The following is a 22,249-nucleotide window of genomic DNA, read 5'->3' on the forward strand; positions in this document are numbered from 1 at the left end:
GAATGAGAGAGTACGACCTGTTCCCAGCAGCAACACGAGAAATGTGGGCTAGCAGGAGGTCGGACGACCTGTTCCCGGCGTTCGATCGGCGAATAGGGCGACGAGATGAGCTGGGTCGAAGGGCGACGGGTTGGGCTAGGACTTGGTTTCCTTCTCTTTCTATTTTTCATTCTTTTTTAGCGTTATATTATATTATATGTATATATATATATGTCTGTTTTAAAAAAAAAAAAAGCAAAGACAACGGTTTAAGAAAAGTGTTGTCTTAAACTACATAAAACAAAAGAAAACAACAATGGTTAATTAAAACCGTTGTCGTAGACCATAAAAACCTCCTCATAGACAACGATTTTAAAATTAGCATATTTAAAAACCGTTGTCGTTTTTCAATAAAAAAAGGGCCAACAACAACGGTTTTCGTAAAAATCGTTGTTAAAGGTCAAAAGACAACAGTTTGTGTATTAAACCATTGTCTTTTTAGTGTGGTTAATTAGCATATTTGTTGTAGTGAACAATGGTACAATAAAATTGTATAACTAATGTTATCGTTTCGTCGATGACTTATATTTCATCTAACATCGTTTTTAACATAATCTCGAATTCGAAATACATTCCGGTTCATTTAGGATAAAAAAAAACAGAATCTATTTCGAGGATGTTGTTGTCTTTCCACAACTGAGATATTCAGAATTGACCCCGTCAACGGATACAACAGTCAACAGGTGGAAATAAAGGGAAATTATATAATATTTCAAATAAAGTAATGAAACTAACAAAATATATTCAAGGAAAAAGAAGAAGATGATGAAACAGAGTAGATAAAGGAAGATATATGGTTTATATATGACTGGTAACAGCCTCCATCCCGATACCTCCGCACGCTGGCTGCGCCGCCCACCGTCCGGCAGCGGTATCTAGCAACTGATCAGCCACCATTTTGTGCATGTTCTAGTGCTCTACACATTATTTTGGCCTAGCTACTTTCCTCCAAACTGTATCATATGATTCATTTATCTCCCCTGCAAGGATTTTTATTCTGATTTAAGCCACTTAATTCCGTCGATCGACCAAATCAAGGTTCGCGGTTTGATGATCAGTAAAGGGTTCTGCACTTCTGTGTTAATGATCACTATTTTGTGATCTTTCTTTTGCTTAAGCCTTAAGCAGAGGAACAAAAAAGAAAATGACGTGTTTTTTTTCCCCTTTATTTGATTATGTCGTTCTTGCAAGAAAGATTTGATTTTTAGATTACATTTGGTCTGTGAATATCTGGATTACGTCGAAAAGTGGAGCTTTGATTTCTGATATTCATGATCTCAACAAAAAGATTGGGGATTGGATTACAATAATATTATTAGCAAGAGTACTATATATATGCCGGCTGGCCTGGCTAATATATGTATAAACACAAAGTAACAAACAAAAATGCAGAAAGGGGGAAGCCCAGAGTATTTGAATCATCTTCATGAAGATCCGCCGCCGCCGCCGCCGCGGCAGATACCGGGTTTTCAAAGTGCCGAAAACCAGCAACAGCCGCCGCCGTCCCAGAAGTGTCCGCGGTGTGATTCTTCCAACACCAAGTTCTGTTATTACAACAACTACAGCCTCTCTCAGCCGCGGTACTTTTGCAAAGCTTGTAGGAGGTATTGGACTCATGGCGGTACCCTGAGAAACGTTCCGGTCGGAGGCGGTTGCCGTAAAAGCAAACGCCCCAAAGCTTCGTCTTCTTCTTCTTCATCTTCACCAAACAGAGAGATGGCTAGATCAGGAATTCAATCTTTATCACCCCCACGCCCGTCTTCGAATTTGATCACTACTGGTATGATTTCGAGTCATTCATTGATGCGTACTTCGCCTCCTGTTAATATTCAACCATTCGGGAATATCTCATTCTACACTACTAGTACTGGTGGCGCGGTTCTGCCAGCTTCTTTGGCCGCCATGCAAACTTTACCCATCGGAGTCAATCAAGCGATGGCTCCGTTGAGCTTCGGCGGCGGCAGCGGCGGCGGGAATATGGCACTTATACATGGAATGAATCTCCAGTCTATGAAACATGCGGCTCCACAACAAATACAAGCTCCAAACCTACTTTTCCCATCACAGCAAAGCCTCATCATGCAGAGCAGGCCCATGAGTTCTTGGACTCAAGCCTCTATCAACCGAGGTTTCGCCGCCCCTTCCGCGACAAGCTCCGGTTTCTGGAGCGGCGGCCCCGCTGGCGGAAACCCCGCCAACGGTCGAGATCAAGCCGGTTCTTCGTCGTATCCAAATCAATGGTCTGATAGCCACATGCATCATCCTGCAGCTTATGACCCTTCTAATCAATGAACCGATTTTCTTTCGTTTTATTAACTTTTTATTGCTAAATATATAGAAAAAAAATTGTGTTGCAAATACGTACATGACATTGTGTTGTATCCTCTTTATAAAAAAATTGGTTCTAATTAGTTCATACAACTTTTGATCAAAAGTCATTAGATTTTAATGGCACTTTTTGCTTTTGTTCGTGGATCAGTTCATATTAGACATGGTTAAATTTCTGCAACGTTGGTAATGAACAGATGCAGAGGGGGGAAATTGTACGGTTTGGTTCGAGTGATAAAATAAATAAATAAAAAATATAGTTAATATATTATTTGATTTGATTGATAGATTATAGTTTATTTGATCTGATTGATTAAATTTTATATAAAAATGATAAATTATCATTTTGTCCTTTTAAGAATAAATAAAATATGAATATATATATATATATATTAATATTATTTATAAGAGTAATATAGTAATTTAAATTCAATGATTTGATTGATGTGAAATAAATAATTAATGATTTGATTGATGTTAAATTAATAATTAATAGATATATGGATAAATAATATGACGAAAAAAAACGAAATTAGATAAGATAAGTTATACATAAATTAATAATACTTCGTACCAAACAATACTAATTTGCTTTAATTTGTATAGATATAGATAGCTTTAATTTGCGGGTGAAGTAGGGCTCGTAGACTTTACATTAAGTCTTGCGAAAGAAATAATGGAGGAGGATAATATTGAATGCGTGCGTGGGTTGATGAGCTAAATGCATGCATTTGAAAACTTCCCAGCTCACGTTGATTTACTGGTCTACACTATACTAAAATTAGACTGAAAATTATAAGCTATATTTTACGTACATAATACTATCTTGTAGAATATGTGCATAATATTGGACAATATTTTGTTTTAATTTTCTTTAATTCCCTTTCTTATATTATGTTGAACACTCCACGACATGTATTTTATGTAGTGTATTTTTATATTCTCGAAGAAAAAAATGTAGTGTGTTTTTATTGATTAATTTCATAACTTTGGTCTATATATACTATTATGTATTTACACATACATAATGAATATAGAGTACGTAATCTTGGATCCACATATATGTAGCTTGTAGGGGCTATTGAAAAATTGAGATGAGCTAATTAAAAACCTAAAACCTAATTGATAGTGAAGTCGGTGATTATTGTTATTATTATTATTATGGAGTCCCGGCGTCCCTGTTTTCGGTGGGTTACCGCGATAGCTTGCAAATCATGTTAGTGAGTTAAATTACATTGCGACATTGGATAAATTTTGTGTGACAGACTCATACTGAAAAATGTTGGTGAGATCAAACCATGATTATTTTTATTCGTTCATTCATTAATTGTGTGTGGAAAGTTGATAAGCATGCAACTTGTATTAAGAAACAGTGTAAATGCATAATCATTTAACCCAATTCTAAAACTTCTAGGGATGTAATTACAAAACATATTTAGGATTAATAAATAAATAAATATCACATGGTCAGCAATAATTTGATATGAAAAATTAACAAAAGGCAAAGCACTAAATGACATGATTATGAATCGACACTTTCCCCCTATTTTTCATTACTTTGGTTAATATATTCCCCTCTAAAGGGAAATGGTGACAAGTGCATGAAACTAAAGTGCTAGTGTTTGGCTTTTTTTTAAAAAAAAAATAAAAATTAATCGAAGTGGATCATGGGTCCTTCTTGATTCCACGCATTTTGTGCTGCATTTTCCTTGGGAAAACTGCAAATTTGGTCCTTTATGTTTGTCATTTTACGATTTTGGTCATCTATGTTTGTATATAATTTTAATTTTAGTCCTGCATGTTCCGATTTTTGGTAATTTCGGTCCTTTTTATTCGAAAATGCTTACGTGGCACTGTACACGTCTGCTCCACATCAACACTGACATGGTGGCACGTCAGCGTCACGTCGGAAAAAAGACTAAAATTGCCCAAAAAAAATAAAAATAGCGGACTAAAATTAAAATCTAAAAATATAAAAGACTGAAATCGCAAAGTGACAAAATAAAAAAAAACAAATTTTCCATTTTCTGGTAAAAAAAATAAAAATTAATCGAAGTGGATCATGGGTCCTTCTTGATTCCACGCATTTTGTGCTGCATTTTCCTTGGGAAAACTGCAAATTTGGTCCTTTATGTTTGTCATTTTACGATTTTGGTCATCTATGTTTGTATATAATTTTAATTTTAGTCCTGCATGTTCCGATTTTTGGTAATTTCGGTCCTTTTTATTCGAAAATGCTTACGTGGCACTGTACACGTCTGCTCCACATCAACACTGACATGGTGGCACGTCAGCGTCACGTCGGAAAAAAGACTAAAATTGCCCAAAAAAAATAAAAATAGCGGACTAAAATTAAAATCTAAAAATATAAAAGACTGAAATCGCAAAGTGACAAAATAAAAAAAAACAAATTTTCCATTTTCTGGCCATGCCCAATACTTTTCTAACTTGGCCATCTTGGAATATAATCGTCACACCTCTTATCCATCCTCTACGTTCCAAAAGTGCTCAAACATGGTGTCGCGTAAAGAAAATTGCTGTGATTTGAAAATAATTTTTGAGTGACGCACGCACGCATTAAAAATAAAAAAGGTTACTTAGTGGTTGAACGAGTTTTGTCCTTTAGTTGCATGTACAAATAAGGGTGTTAACTGTTAAAGGGTTCAATCATCCATTTTTAAACATTTGATCCCATTTTACTGAGTTAAAATTATAGTCTTCTTAGTATTTAATAGGAAATTTCGCGGCTCATTCCGTGGGCTGTCCCGCAAAGAAGATTTTGTATTTCGCTGCCAGAACATTTACACGGCCAGCTTTATATAATTATATGCATGACAACATATATACAAAAAAATTGATACGCCACTCGTTGAAACCTGCTCCCACTCAATTCAAATACAAACAAAATTTCATTTACGGTTGTCTAAAACGACAAATTGTATAGGTAAATCAATTGAATTCCTCCTTGGAACCACTCGTATGTATGAAATAATGCTTCAAAGTTAGTGAAGTAACAGATGACATCTATCACGTGAGGCATCTACAAGGCACATCTGATGCAAACTACCATAGTCCATAGATGTCCCTGCATTTTATAATGGGATCATTTGATGCCATGGAATCACATTTTGGTAATCGTACTTTAAAAAAATCACATGAATGCCGACAGCAGTAAGAACCATATGCCCATGTAGCGACGAGTGAGTAGAAGAATAAGCATCGAGCATTGGGATTTTATTCCCGCTTGATCCCCAACAATTTCACAGCCATTTCCCATGTGACAATTGCAGCAGCATTAGCAGGAAACGCCCTTAGTATTGTGGGACCAAGACCAGTGTAGCATCCTTTAAATCCAGACCTCTTGTAGATCTAGCAGAAAGTCGGCAGCTGCAAGTTAATATTAGCTCATTGTGAATTCTCAAAAAGTGTAGACTGACATAACATACCACTTCTAGAATCTGAAACGGATTTCTGGTATGGTTTCTGTCTGTTGAAGTTTGGATTATGGTTTTTGCAACATCTAACGGTAGCACGGCACACCAACACTGAAACAGCAAAATTACGTAAAGATACTAGAGAACACCATAAGTCAGGAACTCAGGAGCAGATAAATTTAATAAAGCTATAGCATGGTGCCAACAAATGCCCTCTACTTGTTCTCTACGGTAGTAAATGTCGCTGCTGTTAAGACGCGTGTGTTGTTGACAGTGATAAGAGTGCAAAAAGGTCAAGCTCAAGTCGACCTTTTAAAATTTTTCATGCTCATATCTAAATTTGAAAAATTTTAAGGTCAAGCTTGTAACTTGTTGCATGGTCAAAAGGTTAGAGTTCCAAAGCTGTCATAGGCACCAATATTTGTTATAATGATAAGAACATAAATATAATAGAATCTAAGCAGAAGGACAGACGCATCCTTTATTGAAGTGCACAGCTTCGAGAGCTAATATATTAGAATCTAATGTCGGTAGAGTTACATATATATTCAATATGTAATTTACAAGCTATAAGACAATAACTACACAAATAATCATTAGTCTATAAGTATGGATAATTACTATTATATTGCACTTATTTTGGTCTTATCATCCATAAATTAATTAGAGTCTTAAAAGCGCAACAACGATGGGACTTCAAAGTTAACATATACCACATATAAAAAGGCTGCCTTATATTGTATTGAAGTGCAAATGTAAAAACTCACATAGCCTAGTTCCAACTTACACCCTATGGGATTTCAGTAACTATGATATACACAAAAAAATTCTTACCGCAATGCCACCAAGGCCGCCACTCACTATCCCAACTCCCACATCAATAAAATGGGATAAATCAGAGGAAGTATGTCTCATGGGCTGATGCATATGATAGCGTACATATTCATAAGTGCTAAAGAAGACTGCATTTCCAATAGATTCTCTCAAGAAGGTAGTTCCTCCTCCTCGAAACATGCCTGTAAGCTGAGGATAAATAATCAGCTAAAAAGCTCAACAATATTTATTTTAAATGGCGATTAAGTTACTAACTCCTTCGGTTTGTACGGTTTTGAGCGTGCAATCAATAGGACCGCTGTATCTAATGGAGCTTAGCGACGAGTCTGTTCCTTGAACTTGCATTCTACACTGAAGAATCTCACAATCACCCTACGAGTGTCAACAACTCAAATGAATGAGAAAGGTAAGATTTCTGATTCACTCACTTTTATCAGCTCTGATGGGCAAAGTATAAAGCTAATGATGGCTCCAGCAAAAGCCGCAGACGGAACTATAGCTTGAGGCTGTGGCTTTTCACTATTCAACCCTCCCTATGAAGCAGAAAGAAGTATTCATGAGCAAAATACTTCTGTTTCAATTCAATAGCCATACAGCTTATTATTCCATCAACAAAAAACGTAAACTAGATTTTCAAAAAAATTAATGTAAAATTACCCAACGGGAAACAAATAACAATGTTTACCTGCAGAAACTGTTTCATTTGGGAATACATTCCAAAGGCAAGGGAACTTTCAAAGGCCATCCCCAGAAAAGAAGATGTGGCACCTCGATAAAGCCCTTTCACCTGTCAAAAGAAAGTACAAGCATTAGGTAATGTTACTTGCATACACACCCACTTCAAAATTTTCTAAAGTATACAAAAGAGTTCATAGGCATATATAACCAAAAAAACAAACAAACTATAAACCCCGTAACAAACTTAAAGTCATAATAACATTCGCTGCCTTTCATTCTGACCTTGGGGCTTGAACATATAAAGGTTTTAGATAATATGAACAAACACAACTACTCGACATGGTTGGAAGACTTAACTCGTAAGATAAAGGCAGTCATGTAAAAAGAAAGTCATGTTAACAAATAAGAAAGAAATACAGGAATACATATTTAAGAGCTTGATTAACACACAAATATAATCAGGACATGAAAAATCAAAATATGGTCTCACAGGAGGTAAAAGATGCATACTCCTTCAGTCTGCAATATTCTTGTTGTACAGTGCAAACTGCTCTTATACGTTATTCCATTCCCTTCTGCGTTGTGTTTTTGAAGTTTAACCTGATAATACAGATCATCAGGAAAAAAAGGCGTCGGGATACAAAATTTCATGACAGCATTCAAATATTTTCTTAACAACTTCAGATGCACAGACCAAGATGAAACTCAGGACACATAAAAAGGTTTCTATTAAAATGGTACCAAACTGATGATGGTCAATAACAAAAAGAAACGGCAAATGCATTTTTGCATATGTTAAAGTTACTCTTTATCAGTTATCAGCTAGCGAATTGCTGGAAAAAAGAGACTCCAATCAAGATCGGTTAACAATCGAGCTTGCGTTTTAATTTCATAAGTGGTGAATGAATATACCTAACAACGGACATATTTCAAGAACGAATCATTTCCGGATACCAAAATTTATGTAACAGAGTCCGCATATTATGAAAGGTGTAGTGGAACATGACTCACTCAGTAATTGTGCATGAGGGCCAAGAATCCGTAGGCACTTTCCATTCAGATCCAGGTGTACCATCAATTAATTGGTGGCAATTGCATTATAGATTACAAATGTGAATACAGCAGAAAGTCACAGAGCGATAATTCAGTAGCCGTCGTGTTTCAACAAATTTATTTAACCAAAATATATATATCAAATTATTAACAAGCGAAAATTGACATTTACAAATTAGCGAACAAGATAGAGCTCAAGAAACCAGAGAGTGAAAATGCAGGTTAAATGCGTCACACACACAGGCACAGCGCTACCTTGACAGTGTCGAAGGGGTGACCAACAATGACCATAGAAACTCCCGCTAGCATACCCGCCACGTACTCCTTGTAACCCGAACCCTCCCCCATTTCAGATCTTTTCTATCACTCGAAGTTTGTTTCCCTCACGAATCTCAAACCACGATTATTGGTACCATTTTCCAATTTGAATAGTGAAATGATGTCCAGCTAACAATGTGATTGATAATTCCGGCGGTGAAAAAAAAACCCGTCAATTGGGGGAACTGGCATAGGCGGCGACTGGATACATGTGACGGAACTTGCTTAAATTCTTTATATTGGAGCTGCTTCTATAATCTACAACTCCAAGAAGTGACGAAGAACTTATAGCTAAGGCAGTTAAAACGAGTAGGGCAAGGTGGCGCTGTCGCCGGAAAATGGAGGAGGGCGGCCGGAGAGCAGAGGTGCGTTGAAATGTCTTGAGATTTGATCGGATTTGGGGAACTGTATCGGGGGCAGTCAACGATCCAGAGTTTCAACAGTCAACTCCGACTGTCCGTTAAGTCGCCATTCAGGGTCGTTCCAACTTCCAAATTTCAAAGCATCATATTTGTACATTAGGTTTCGGCCCATTAATCTAAGAAGGAAATAATGAAATCGGCCCAAAGGTCTAGCCCATTTCACAACATCATGTGGATAAACTGGACCGGGTGGACCGTTGTCTTTTTGTGTGTATTACTTTCAACTTCAAGTATCGTATCATTTGGTGCGAATATAATTAATCTAATACTAGCAATCGTGTACACACATTTGTGTGTGTAAAATAATAACTACAATGTATATGAATTTATGTTTAATAGGTTAGGTTAATTAAGAAAAAAAAAAGAAATTGGAATTGACAAAGAGAGTTTTATTAGAGATGTGAAGATAGTGAGTAAGAAATATGGAGAAAACAAAAAATTGAAAAGAATGATATTTTGGGTATATTGAAAAATAGACAATGACATCAATTTAGTTATTCTAATATGACTACACTTAATTAATAGTAAAAGATGGTGGCAACGTGACCCTATATCATCAAGTATGCAATATCATATTAACACTACTACAAAAAAAATATTGAAAAATCTTTATTATTAATTAAATTAATCATTTCATAAATAAATATTGTTTTAAAAAATATCAATAACATTCGTAATTCTTAATTTGATCGCACTTTTACATATTAGACAAAAAAAAAAAAAAAGAAACAAAAAGAACACACAAATTTTTATTGCAAAATATATATATCATCATAATGCACAAAATTCACAAATTGTTTTTCACTTCTTATTTCTCAACCCGTGGACCAACCCAGCTCGCTTAGACCCACAATCCCCCGTACCTCAACCTGTTGAGGCTCACCTCATGTAATTCAGTAATTGTTTGACGAAACGAATCAACTCGACTGAAGTCAACCCAAATTAACCACATTACTTATATCCTATGTGCATATAAGATTTTTCACCAATGTGCCAACAAATACTAATTGCAGCGAAAAATGAAAGCCGGTGTGAATGGGTTGGGGCAGCAAGTGTCCATTGATTGCGCATTAATTCATGCAGCCGTCAATTCATACATATCATATTTTTTTCAAAAAAATATTATTGGTGACTTGGGTAGGAATAAAGGGTCAACATTAAAGTCCACTTTAAATTGCGTTACCCGGCCCACCCCGTTTCTTACATTTTCTTGAATTGAAAATTTCAAAAATTCTCTTAAAAAATATTTAAAAAAATTATTTACACGAAAACTACATCTACTAACTAATTATTAAATAATATAATAAATGTCCATGAATTGTCGTTGTTCTTATTCCTATTTTATATTTATATTTATTTATAAGTTGATGTTATTGCAAACGTTTCACCATCAATAAATTTGATAAGCGGGTAATTAAATAAAAAATTTACAATAAAATAATCATACTCTCTCGAAATGGAAAGTCGGGTTTGTATTGTGTACTTATTGGAGCAGAAGTCCTCATGCCACGTGGAGGTAGCCCAAGTAGGTTCCACCACAATAAAGCAATCATCTCCCGCACATGAGCACTAACTCCTCCCGGTCGAATAAAAACCGGCCCACAAAGAATATAAAAAACAATATTATATTCTCCTCCGAAATAAATTATCGACTGTCTCTACTCGACCTGCACAGCACGTCCCACAAACTCTCCGTTTTTTCTCTAAATTCTTGCAATCTAAAGTTCGGGATTCTCAATCTCCCGAAAACCAGGCATTTCGCGGAATAAAGATCCAATCTTGAGTGTGATTTTTCACATTTTCTCTGCTTTGCTTTCTATAATCTGTGAACAAGGAAGGGGAAGTAATAAAGTTGAAGGATTTCAGTGTAGGAGCTATGCGCTCAGAACCCGAAATGCTTAGAGTCAGATTTTTGTTGCTCGTACTTTCGCTTTTCTTGGCTTGTAAGCCTTCATTTGCTCGAGGTTAGCCATCTCTCTCTTGCTCCGGCACTGTTCATTTTAATCCGAAAGAGAGTTTCTTGGCCTAATGTAGATGGGTTAATTTAATGGGAAATTGTTGTGGCTGTGTTATTGGGTTCTTAAGCTTCAATTGGGACTGGTTCGGGGACGAATGCTATTCCAACGCGTGATAATGAATTGAAATGTTCTGTTTATTGATTGATTTGGTTTGATTTTTTCATAGCTATGCGTAGAGTGGCTGTTCCATTGAGGTTTTGCTATCTTTTTTATCTGTGATATCCTATATGATTTATTGTGGTTAAAGTTGTGTTTTGCATGTGTTGGTAGGGTTTTAAACAACTAGAATGAAATGAAAACTTGATATTTGTTTTATTTATTCATTTTTATTTATTTTCGGTGTTTGCCTCGAAGAATGAATGAATGATTGGATGAACTGAAAAAAAATTTAAGCAGGGAATTCCAGGCCTATTAGCGTGTCTTGTTGGTGACTTCATCTTATAATTTTAAGACTAGACATTTCAAGAGCTGAGGAAGCTTGAGCTTATCCGTAGGTCTCACCTGGTGTTGAGCACTTTCTGTCGATAAAAAATGGAGAGTTGTTGAATTTTAACTCGGTGTATGTCATTTTTAAATCGGCATTAGCTTGCGGTTGCTGCTGTTTGGGATATGATTTATTAAGTGTTCAATGATTTGCTATCACCTGCTGCAACAAAGCTTTATCACTAGCTTTTTGCCTCATAAATGGCTATTGAGAGTTTGTTACGTTAGTGAGAGTTTGTTACGTTAGTATGGCGTTCAGTATTATTTCTAATCTTGGTTATGAAGTAAGTTTATATTCTGAATTGGTTATTCTTGGTTGATTATGGCTCTTAAGCATCTTATGGTCACTGATATTCAATTTTGATGCTGCTGACTCTTTTCACCTGTCTACCATACTTTTTTTTAAAAAAAAAATCTATAACAGCGCCATATGCCATGCGAATAAGCTGTGGAGCTCGTGATGATGTTCATAGTCCTCCGACAAACACTCTTTGGTACAAGGACTTTGCTTACACGGGAGGAATTCCCGGCAATGCTACCCGACCAAATTTCATCAGTCCTTCACTCAACACAGTTCGCTATTTCCCTTTGTCTGAGGGTCCTGAAAACTGTTACAACATAAACAGGGTTCCTCGTGGTCATTATTTAGTGAGAATCTACTTTGGATTGGTTGCTGAACCCAGCTTTGACAACGAACCTTCATTTGATGTTTCAATTGAAGGAACACTAGTTTATTCATTGCAGTCCGGATGGAGCACTGAAGAAAATGAGCGAGTATTTGTTGAAGCCCTCATTTTTCTTAAAGACGGCACCGCCTCTCTTTGCTTCCATAGTACTGGTCATGGAGATCCAGCTATACTTGCCATTGAAATTCTTCAAATTGGTAATAGAGCATACTATTTTGGCCAAGGTTATGGTCAAGGGACGATTTTCAGAACTGTCAGAAGATTCAATTGTGGTGCTGAAAAACCAAAATTTGGTGCTGATCTTAGTGCCGATAGTTGGGGCGGTGATCGGCTCTGGAATTCCATGCCCTCATTTAACCAGAATTCTGATCGTATTATATCTACCCATAACAAAATCAAGGGGACCTCTCAAGCACCAAACTTCTATCCGGAGGCTCTTTATCAAACAGCTCTTATTAGTACTGATAGTCAGGCTGATTTAGCATATACAATCGAGGTTGAACCAACTAGAAACTACTCCATTTGGCTACATTTTGCGGAAATTGATCCTTCCATCACCAAAGCAAACCAAAGGGTATTTGATATTCTGCTTAATGGTGATGTTGCCTTTCCAGATGTTGACATTGTTGGTATGGCGGGTGATATTAACAGTGCTCTTGTACTCAATACAACAGTTCCTGTTAGCGGCAGGAGTTTGACAATAACTTTGCGTCCTAAAAAAGGGACTCATGCCATAATCAGTGCCATCGAGCTTTTTGAACTTGTATTGGCAGAATCAAAAACTTTACCTGATGAAAGTATGCAAGACCCTCGTACATATTTCTCACAAAATGCTTCTCTATTTTTGGCACCTTGTCGAATTTTGCATGATCTTGCCACCTAGATAAGGCTAAATCGTTACTTTATCCACTATCAGTGTGTGTATATTATGTGAATTACTATGATTAGGTGTTTGATATAATCTATGCATCCGAGACTCCGAGCCGAGGAACATGAAAAGGTGGCGGTTGGTGTTTTTGGGCAGTTTCTTACTATCATAGGTCTTAATATTGTTGTCAGTCAGTCATTACATAAATCAACATTGCTTTTTGTGGTTTAAGCATTAGTAAAAGTAGATTATGCTTGATCTCGTTGACCAATTCGGTACATTTATTTTCTGGATGTCTTTTGTCTTTTCCCATTTTGACCCTTCCAAAGGAGAAAAGCTGGAAATTATTCATTCATTATGTATGAAAATTGGTTGGCATGTAGAGGATCATTTCAAGAAAATGAATTTGATTTTCATTCCGGCCAGAAACAAGTGAAATATCTGACTTCTTGTGTTTTTTCTCTCCTTTTCACCCCCCAAATTATCAGTCTATATAATTCTATTAACCAACGCTTTAGTATGTTTTTGGTGTTCTCTGTGCTAAATCTTAATACTGAGAGCCATTGTATTATAGAATACCTTGCTTGAAATGTGTTTTATTGCTAATAATTGTCCAGTGCTCAAATATCCGACATGCGCAATGGCTTTAAAGTCATAGAATACACTATTGTCATTCTCTATCTAAAATGAGAAAACGTTTTTGCAGCCTGAATTTTACGGGTGAGTTTTGGAAGCTTTGGTAACTCTCGATGAACCTTACCTGCATATACTCTTAAGAGCCAAAAAGAATCAACTTTTGTCCCTCCTGAACTTGTTTCACAGCTGTTTCTTTATTTGTCACCTCAGTGTTTGTAAACATTTATTTTCGTGCTGCAGTGGGGAAGTAAGTCTATTGTGTGAGTGGAAATACAAGCATTGTTTTTTTTTTTATCACGTGGGAACCCACAGCCGCCACCAATCGGTGCGCACTGGGTAAACCCCCGGATTAATGCAATAGCCTGCAAACTACGGTAAACCACACTAGGCAAGTCCTGTGCGACAGGCTAGTCCAAGAAGGTGTTGGTAGAGGAATTGAACTCCTTCTAGTTAAGTGCCCTACTCCATCAACTAGGACAACCTCTTGGGGGCATAGACATTGTTTCCACACTGGAAAATTAGTCTGTTCTATGAGAAGCAGCTCACATGTCTATTCATTAACACTCTTATTGTGTATATTCCAGCTTGTGATAATTGTATCATATGCTTGTTTCGTGGTTTTTCTTTGTTTGTTATCGGAATTTGCGGTGTTTGTCATGTGCTACATTTTCATTCCCTTGGCTGTACATTTAGTAGAACTAAGCTATTGCTCTTTTCTTCTTGTAGTTAAGGCTTTGCAGAAACTGAAGGTCACCCTAGGCCTTCCTCTTCGTTTTGGGTGGAATGGTGATCCTTGTGTTCCTGAGCAACATCCATGGAGTGGAGTTGATTGTCAATATGACAGAAATATCAGTAAACATGTTATTGACGGACTGTATGTTCTGCTTATCATTTTCAGTTGTTTTCCTATTTTTAGTGGTTTACTTTTCTCTGGAACAATAAGTCCATCAAATTGCTACATTAATATCGTCCAACTTTCCACTACTGCAAACTATTTTTCATCTTTTACATATATTTCACTGTTACTCTACAGCTTATATTTTTACCTTTCTGTTTGTGAGGCCAGAGGTCTGGACAACCAGGGTTTAAGGGGCATCTTGCCGAATGACATATCTCGGCTTCGTCATCTTCAAAGCATGTAAGTCGATAAGGACATGCTAGTGAAACAAATACTTTTTACGCAGCTTAAGATAAACAAGTACTCGTCTTAAAAGTTACTCGATTTATTTTTTTTGATAGAGAAGTTACTCGATCTATTAAGTGAATGGTTAGGAACTTTCGTTAATTTTAATTCCCATCCTCTTACTTGGGTTATTTCCCAGTGGTTTTTGTTTTTAGCCCAAGGACCATGATACTATTCTTTACGTGTATAACTTGTTTAATTACAGAAATTTAAGTGGGAACAGCATTTCTGGATCCATTCCGTCTTCGCTTGGAACAATAAGTAGCATGGAAATACTGTGAGTAAAATATTTCTATAGTTTCTCCGCAAGAACAATGTACATCTTTATTTTTATCTGATGGCGACGTTTGGTCAATATTTTGTCTAAAAATGGTCAATCTAATGTACTTTTCGGTGATTTTAAAAAGAAATGTATTTTTCGGTTTATAGCTTTTGTTTCCTAATAACCGTGAGAGAACACATGTGAGATCCCATCCAAGTGATAAGTTGATTGAGGCAATTCAATAAGAGAGCTCGGATCGATTTATAATACAGGGATCTCTCTTTCAACTATTTCAATGGATCCATTCCTGACAGCCTTGGACAGTTAACCTCATTACAGAGACTGTAAGAAATTTAACATCTTATATGCATATTACATGAGATCATTGACATAGACTAAATTGTACCTTCCTCGTACAGAAACCTCAATAGCAACTTTTTAAAAGGAAAAGTTCCAGCTGCACTTGGAGGAAGGCTCTTGCATGGAGCTAGCTTCAAGTGCGTTTTCATCACTGTCCATCAATCATTTCATGCATTCGTAATTATCGCCATGGGTTATTCACAAGCACTCGGACACTCGCAAATACATGTTTTTTAAGCTGCTTTTCTTTCTCTCCTTTTCTTTTCCTGAATTATTTTCCTGTTAGCACTTGCATTCTTTTCAGTTAGTGTTGTACTCAAATTGACTTATCTCGGAATAACTAGTGTGGTATATGCAGTTTTACAGATAATGCTGGTCTGTGTGGGATCCCTGGTTTACCAGCATGTGGACGACTTTCTATCGGTGCTAAAATTGGCATTGGGCTCAGTTCTTGCGTGGCATTTGTCCTTATAGTCACCTGCTTAGTTTGTTGGTGGAAAAGGAGGCAAAATATTCTTCGAGCTCAGAGAATAGCCGGTGAGCTCGTCAACTAAGTTTTACGTTATATCCGCAATGTAATTACAATGGCCTGTGCAAATGACGACCTAATGAGCTTCGTAGCTATATATATATATATACACACACTCGCTTTAGGAAATGGTCTTCTCAATTTGCTAAAAAAAGGTACAATGTATTTCCTTGTAAAATTATCCACATGCATCCCACAATTCTGCGTCGATGTTGGATGGAGAATTACAATCGTGGATTGCTCGTTTCTTCAATTAAAACTGATTTGTGTTTACTAAACATGCACGATAATGCGTGATCATTTTGAATCATGAGCATTTCGTTTTCTGATCTTTTCTTTGGTCTTTTACTCAGCGAGAGATGCTCCTTATGCAAAAGCTCGAACGCATTTCAACCGAGATGTCCAGATGGCAAGGCATCATAACCATGAACATGCCCGGACAGCGGCTGAGAATGGGCCGAGCTTGCTGGCCTAATCGAGCTGAACACACATGGTTTTGTAATTTTGTTCACACACAAGAATGGAGAAGCCCCAGCATTGCAATTCTTCCTTGCTGGTTTTACACACAGAAGGGTGAACAGCTGCCGATAACCCGGCAATATTATAGGGATTAGTCAAGTGCTTGGCATAGGTCAGTGGGTGAAAAACTGTATAAATAGTTTTTACTTTTCGATTTCTGGTGAATGAGCCGTAGTTTATGAAATGGCATAGGCTCGGTTCCAAAGTATTACAGTGGCAACAGTTTGTGATTATTGATTATCCGTCGGAACTGAGTCGAGTTGACATTGTTCATGGGAACTTGTTTGAATCCAGGACTGTTGATACAGATGAAATTTCACTTGAATCCAATCCAATTTTGAGCGTCTTAATTTTTAATTATCCATCTCCTGTGCAGGTTGAACTCATCCATCGAAGCATTCTATTATAACAAAGCTGAATTCAACATCAGTTCATTAGAGAAACCACAACTTTAAACAGAATAGAAACGGATGCGATCTGACCAAATGACACTCAATATTAAATTAATTTGAAATCCATCACGGTTAATTTATTTCGATTTTGTTTATTCAGGCAAGTTGATGAATTCAAGATCATCATCTCAAGTCCATCAATCCGAACGCAACTAGAGAAGAAACCTTCCATCTTTCCTTGATTTATAAGAGGATTAGAGGAGTCCGACGAAGAGAATACATGAAATTAAAATCATCCCTAAACGCAAAGAAGATCAAAGAAAACAAGAACACAATTCCACCCAACTTTCTCTCTAAAAACACATAGTCAAATAAAATAAATATAAAGTAAACCGGCTGCGCGCGTGTCGCAAAAATTGAAATTTCCGAGAATTATTGTTGCGTCAGGAATTTAATTTTAAGGGATTTAAAATACTATAAATAGGAGTTTTCAATATTTTTGAAGGGTTCCCAGTTCCCAGTTCCAGAGTTGCAGAACAGAGAAGGAGGCGGCTACGGCATCCGGATAATTCTTTCTCTTTTCTTCTTTTTTTTTATTTATAGTTTTAATTATTAAGTAGTTTATTTTCAAACAAGACGGCGTGATTGGACCGAATAAATTTATGTAGAAAACCTGGATGTTTGTTTGGGATTTTTCAGAATTGATTTTATTTTATTGATTCAAATTTATATTTGTCTTGTGAATAGTCTGATCAACTGTTTGCTTGCATGTTAATCGATTCCAAATCGACAGATGAGGTATTGATTTTGATCACTCTAATAATCAACATATTGTAAAACCGACTAGATGCGGTAGGATTAAAACACTGGTTGCTTACCTTAAACTTAAAATATGCATAGATTCGATATGATTAACATGATCCAACGACTCTGTAATGCACAACAACTCGTCAAAAGCCACACCTCTCCATTAGGAGCTGAGGCTGTCTCTTTCAACCCCACAAGCACACATATTATTATTATTGTTAAAATGACAAGTACAAAATGATTGCTGGAAGGAGGCGGGCAAGGCTAGCTATAGCAGTTTGACCTACCTACCACCGGCCCTTCATAAATTACCTCTCTCTCATGACCTCCCAACAATACAAGGGCTTGTCTCTTTTCTTGCATAATTTACATGCGGCCATTTAAGAAACCTTAACTAATTGCTATACCAACCAATATATATTGTATTTATCTCCAGTCATAATAAATTCTCTTTTGATCATAACCCCTTCATCATACCATTTGAGGGAGAAACGAAGCCATTCTAAATTTAATGTACATTTACAAGCGAGAAATGGACCCCCTCCCTTGGTCAAAACGAGTGTAGTGTGTTGGTTAAAGACAGTAGTAATCCTGCAGTTATGTGTGTATTTAAGGGAGCTTTTATGTGTTATTGTTAACCTTAGCAGCTCATAAAGTTGGTTTCCCTTTCTCATCTCTCTCTCTCTCTCTCTCTCTCTCTCTCTCTGAACTTTGCGCATTAATCTCGTTCATGGCTTCGAGGCGCGAAACCCACTACAGAGGAGTTAGGAAGCGACCGTGGGGACGTTACGCGGCGGAGATACGTGATCCCTGGAAGAAAACCCGTGTCTGGTTGGGCACTTTCGATACTCCTGAGGAGGCGGCGCTGGCATACGACGGCGCCGCTAGGTCCCTCCGTGGTGCAAAAGCGAAGACTAACTTTCCGGCGACCGGGTCTTCGGGACTCTCGTTGGACCTCAGTCTTACCTGCTCTGAGAACCGATGGGTGTCCACTTCCGGCAAGGTCGTGATTAACGACGACGGCGCGGCGGCGGGAACCGTAGCTCCTCCGGAATATCTTGGGGTTGTGACACGCGGGTTGCCGATAGATTTGAACGAACCTCCATCTCTGTGGATGTAGCTAGCCATGTTTTCGCTGATTTTTTTTAGCATTTATTTATATGTGAATGCTTTCAGTTTGTGACAATTAAGCAGATTTTCTTGGCTTAGTATCGAATCAAACCATCGGAGTTGTGTTCTATAATCCAGAATGATGACGCATTTGTTATCTTTCTTGTTTTTTTTTATCGTTTTTTTAGGCAAATAGTGTTTGGATTTTTAAAAAAAAATGGAACACACTAGACTTTGCAGAATCTATTTAAATATATATCAGCTTCAAATATATCATTGCATGCATATATAATATTTTTTAAATTAATTAGATTTATATATTCAAATTATAGAATATCATGATTGTAAAAAAACAATGAATGTCATTCTGTAAGGTACCGTTTGTTTTGTTATATTATTAATTTATGTATAACTTATCTTATCTCATCTCACGTTCTTTTTGTCATATTATTTATTCATCCATTAATTATATATCTTACATCAATCAAATCATTAATTATTTATGCTACATCAATCAAATCATTAATTATTTAAATTACTACATTACCCTTTATAAATAATAATATCCATATTTTATTAATTATTAAAAGGTCAAAATGGTAATTTACTATTTTTATATAAAATTTAATTAATCAAATCAAACATACTATAATCTATCAATCAAATCAAATATTATATTAACTATCATTTTTTATTTATTTTTTATTACAATATATTACTTATCTTTACATTATTTATCTTATCCTTAACTTCAAACTGTACCTAAATGAATGGATTATATTTATATTGTGTAATACAGCAACTGTAAATTAATTACAATGGAGGTGGAAATTTTTTATCTAATATAACTATTTTTTTTTTATAGTGAGAGTTTTCTGTCTGGTCTAACTATCATCCACACGCGTTGTATTTAAAGCCAAAATCATATGGATATTAGGGTATCATTGATCAGTGTTACTATACCAAGAGATCCTTGACATCGTAATTCATGTATTCTACGTATTCAATATAATAGTTTTGTATAACTTAAAAATATCCCTATATCATATATTTGATTAGGATTCCGCCCTTGTCAGAATTTTATTTTTTACGCATTTTTTGATCTATGAAAAGTTTGTTTGTATTCCCTGGACCCACAAATCATTTCGAAATGAAAATAGGTATAAACAATTGAAAATAAGGTACAAATATATGAAATTTTGGTACTATCTATTTCAGATCTGGTGTAGAAATAAGTTTTCTTGGTGTACAATTTTTTGTGTTATTTTTCATCTCTCTAAAACTGAAAATATAAACCATGATTATGTACTTAATTTGAGGCAATTAATGCCATAAATATATAAATTAATAAGTAAATTAAATATTTTTGTACTCAAATTTCTTAAATTAGTGCACATAAATTGTTAATTTCAGTGATTCCCAAATACTAATGTATGTACCTATTAAGAATGAACAAGTGCTTCAATATAAATATTTTGTATATAAACATGTATGTACAATAAGTTTTTGATATTAATAAAGTTGTTCCAATGTTATACTCAAAATCTTAATTTTGTACTAGATCTGAAAATGTTAATACTCAAATATCATATATTAGTATATATATTTAAATGTTGGGAGTTTGGGACCAGATGAGTTCAAACAAAATCTTCTGACATAGAGAATGAATCTTAACTCATATTTGAAGTTAGAGACTGAATCTCAAGTTTTTCTTTATTTGGTTAAAATGTGATATATTTAAAATATATTTTTAAAAAAAATATTAAATATATATGATATTTTATTTATGATAATGTTTGTAGCTTTTTATCATTTAAGTAAAATAATTTAATTTTAAAGAGAGAATATTTTAGGAAATCTAATTTGAGAACCATTAAAAAATATTTAAATGTTTTTTAAGTCATTTAAAAAAAATTATAAAGTTAACTTTTAGAAACAAAATAATAAAAATTAAATTAATTTAAAAAATAAGAATTAACTTAAAATTTTATATAAACAATACAATCTTCTTCTTCTTCTTCCTTGTTTTTATCGAATTTTTTTATAAATTTTTTCACGCTTTGCGTTAATCACTAGTCTCTTCACTTTTTAGAGAATACGGGCAGATAAATTATATTAGACGAGCTTATTTTATAACATAACTCTTTATAAAATTATATCTTGAGATAATAAAATGCTGGTCTAACTTTAAATATTAAAATTTTTTACAGATTTATAAATGACCTGGTTGAATTGAAGCAATTTAAAGATTAAAATGTGGTCACTTAAGACGAAGGAAACTGGATAAGGAAATCCAAATGTGGGGAATATTGCGAGATTCTGCAATATCGAGGTACTTTTTAACAGTACAAGGTTCTCTGGGCTTGTGTCTGCTTTTCCAGCACACCATATTTTGTAAGAAACACAGTATATTCATTGCTTTCGATTTCCATTTGGAACTATAATAGGGTGAGATTTCACGTGGGGGCTTTGAGTGATTTGACCCTACGACTGCGTCTTTTTTTATTATTATTATTTGTTAAAAAAATAACATAAAACTATTATTAATTATTATTCAATATCATGACTAATTTCATCTAAACAAATGTAGGAGGGGAGTGATCCATTTTGCTACATCAAACATAGGATAGTTGTTGAGGTGAAAGCTGTAATACCCGGTATTTTTAATTACATAAATCCGCCTGCATAATTAGGATATTTAATTATTTAAATTTATGATTTATGGGTTAAATAATTATGTGAATTATTTATGCATGATTTAATTTATTTTTAAGCATTTAACCCATAATTAGTAATTTTTATGATTTTTAGTATTTTTATTATTTGATCGCGTAGACGGGACCGTGGACGGACGAGATGACGACTTTCCACCCAAATTATTTTATGAGCCTTTTTAGAGCCTTAAAATATTATTTTGAGTTTTATTATCTCAAAATTTTAAGTATTTAATTTTATTTAATTTTAGGGGTCATTTTTATCAAAAATTAGTCAAAATACTGACTTTTTAGTATTTTTAAAATTCCCCTAAATTAATATTTCGAGATTTATTTTATGTTATCTTATTTTTTAGTTTAATTAGGGGTTTAAGTTGTATATTAATTATTTAAAACCTTTTTATATTTAATTATTTAACCTATATTTTAATTAACACCAAAAATAAAACCTATTCTACCTAAAAACCCTACCTTAGCCGATCACTCTTTCTCTCCTAGCATCAGCCGTCACCTCCATCTTCTTCTTCACTGAACCAACCTCCAAGAACACCATAGCCATTATTTCGAAGGTTCCAA

The 22,249-nt window shown here is 35.2% G+C and overlaps 4 protein-coding genes across 6 annotated transcripts; 3 read left to right on the forward strand and 1 right to left on the reverse strand.

Annotated features, from left to right (window-relative positions):
• Positions 1-802: 802 nt before the first annotated feature.
• On the forward strand, positions 803-2,541 carry LOC140892377 (uncharacterized). The gene has a single exon (XM_073301234.1). It carries the CDS (start codon positions 1,426-1,428, stop codon positions 2,329-2,331), a length of 906 nt encoding a protein of 301 aa, XP_073157335.1. The 5' UTR covers positions 803-1,425; the 3' UTR covers positions 2,332-2,541.
• A 2,685-nt stretch (positions 2,542-5,226) lies between these two features.
• On the reverse strand, positions 5,227-9,190 carry LOC140891135 (mitochondrial arginine transporter BAC1). Of its 2 annotated transcripts, none has more exons than XM_073299456.1 (8): positions 8,622-9,190; positions 7,824-7,913; positions 7,321-7,422; positions 7,064-7,168; positions 6,891-6,986; positions 6,636-6,824; positions 5,814-5,912; positions 5,227-5,736 (listed from the first exon to the last, which is right to left on the reverse strand). In XM_073299456.1, the coding sequence occupies exons 1-8, from the start codon at positions 8,712-8,714 to the stop codon at positions 5,602-5,604; spliced, it is 909 nt and encodes a 302-aa protein (XP_073155557.1). In that variant the 5' UTR covers positions 8,715-9,190; the 3' UTR covers positions 5,227-5,601. The 2 variants fall into 2 exon arrangements, with proteins under 2 accessions (XP_073155557.1, XP_073155558.1); XM_073299457.1 differs by having other exon boundaries at positions 7,804-7,913; positions 8,622-8,680.
• A 1,568-nt stretch (positions 9,191-10,758) lies between these two features.
• LOC140888962 (receptor-like protein 4) lies at positions 10,759-17,007 on the forward strand. Of its 2 annotated transcripts, XM_073296654.1 has the most exons (9): positions 10,759-11,070; positions 12,032-13,090; positions 14,524-14,671; positions 14,864-14,935; positions 15,186-15,257; positions 15,515-15,586; positions 15,662-15,739; positions 15,961-16,139; positions 16,485-17,007. In XM_073296654.1, the coding sequence occupies exons 1-9, from the start codon at positions 10,983-10,985 to the stop codon at positions 16,604-16,606; spliced, it is 1,890 nt and encodes a 629-aa protein (XP_073152755.1). In that variant the 5' UTR covers positions 10,759-10,982; the 3' UTR covers positions 16,607-17,007. The 2 variants fall into 2 exon arrangements, with proteins under 2 accessions (XP_073152755.1, XP_073152756.1); XM_073296655.1 differs by lacking the exons at positions 15,515-15,586; positions 15,662-15,739.
• Positions 17,008-18,193: 1,186 nt separating this feature from the next.
• Positions 18,194-19,139, forward strand: LOC140893053 (ethylene-responsive transcription factor 12-like). Its single transcript, XM_073302131.1, has one exon. The coding sequence runs from the start codon at positions 18,580-18,582 to the stop codon at positions 18,967-18,969; it is 390 nt and encodes a 129-aa protein (XP_073158232.1). The 5' UTR covers positions 18,194-18,579; the 3' UTR covers positions 18,970-19,139.
• Positions 19,140-22,249: the final 3,110 nt, after the last annotated feature.

This window comes from Henckelia pumila, chromosome 3 (assembly GCF_033568475.1).
Source record: "Henckelia pumila isolate YLH828 chromosome 3, ASM3356847v2, whole genome shotgun sequence".
NCBI lineage: Eukaryota > Viridiplantae > Streptophyta > Magnoliopsida > Lamiales > Gesneriaceae > Henckelia > Henckelia pumila.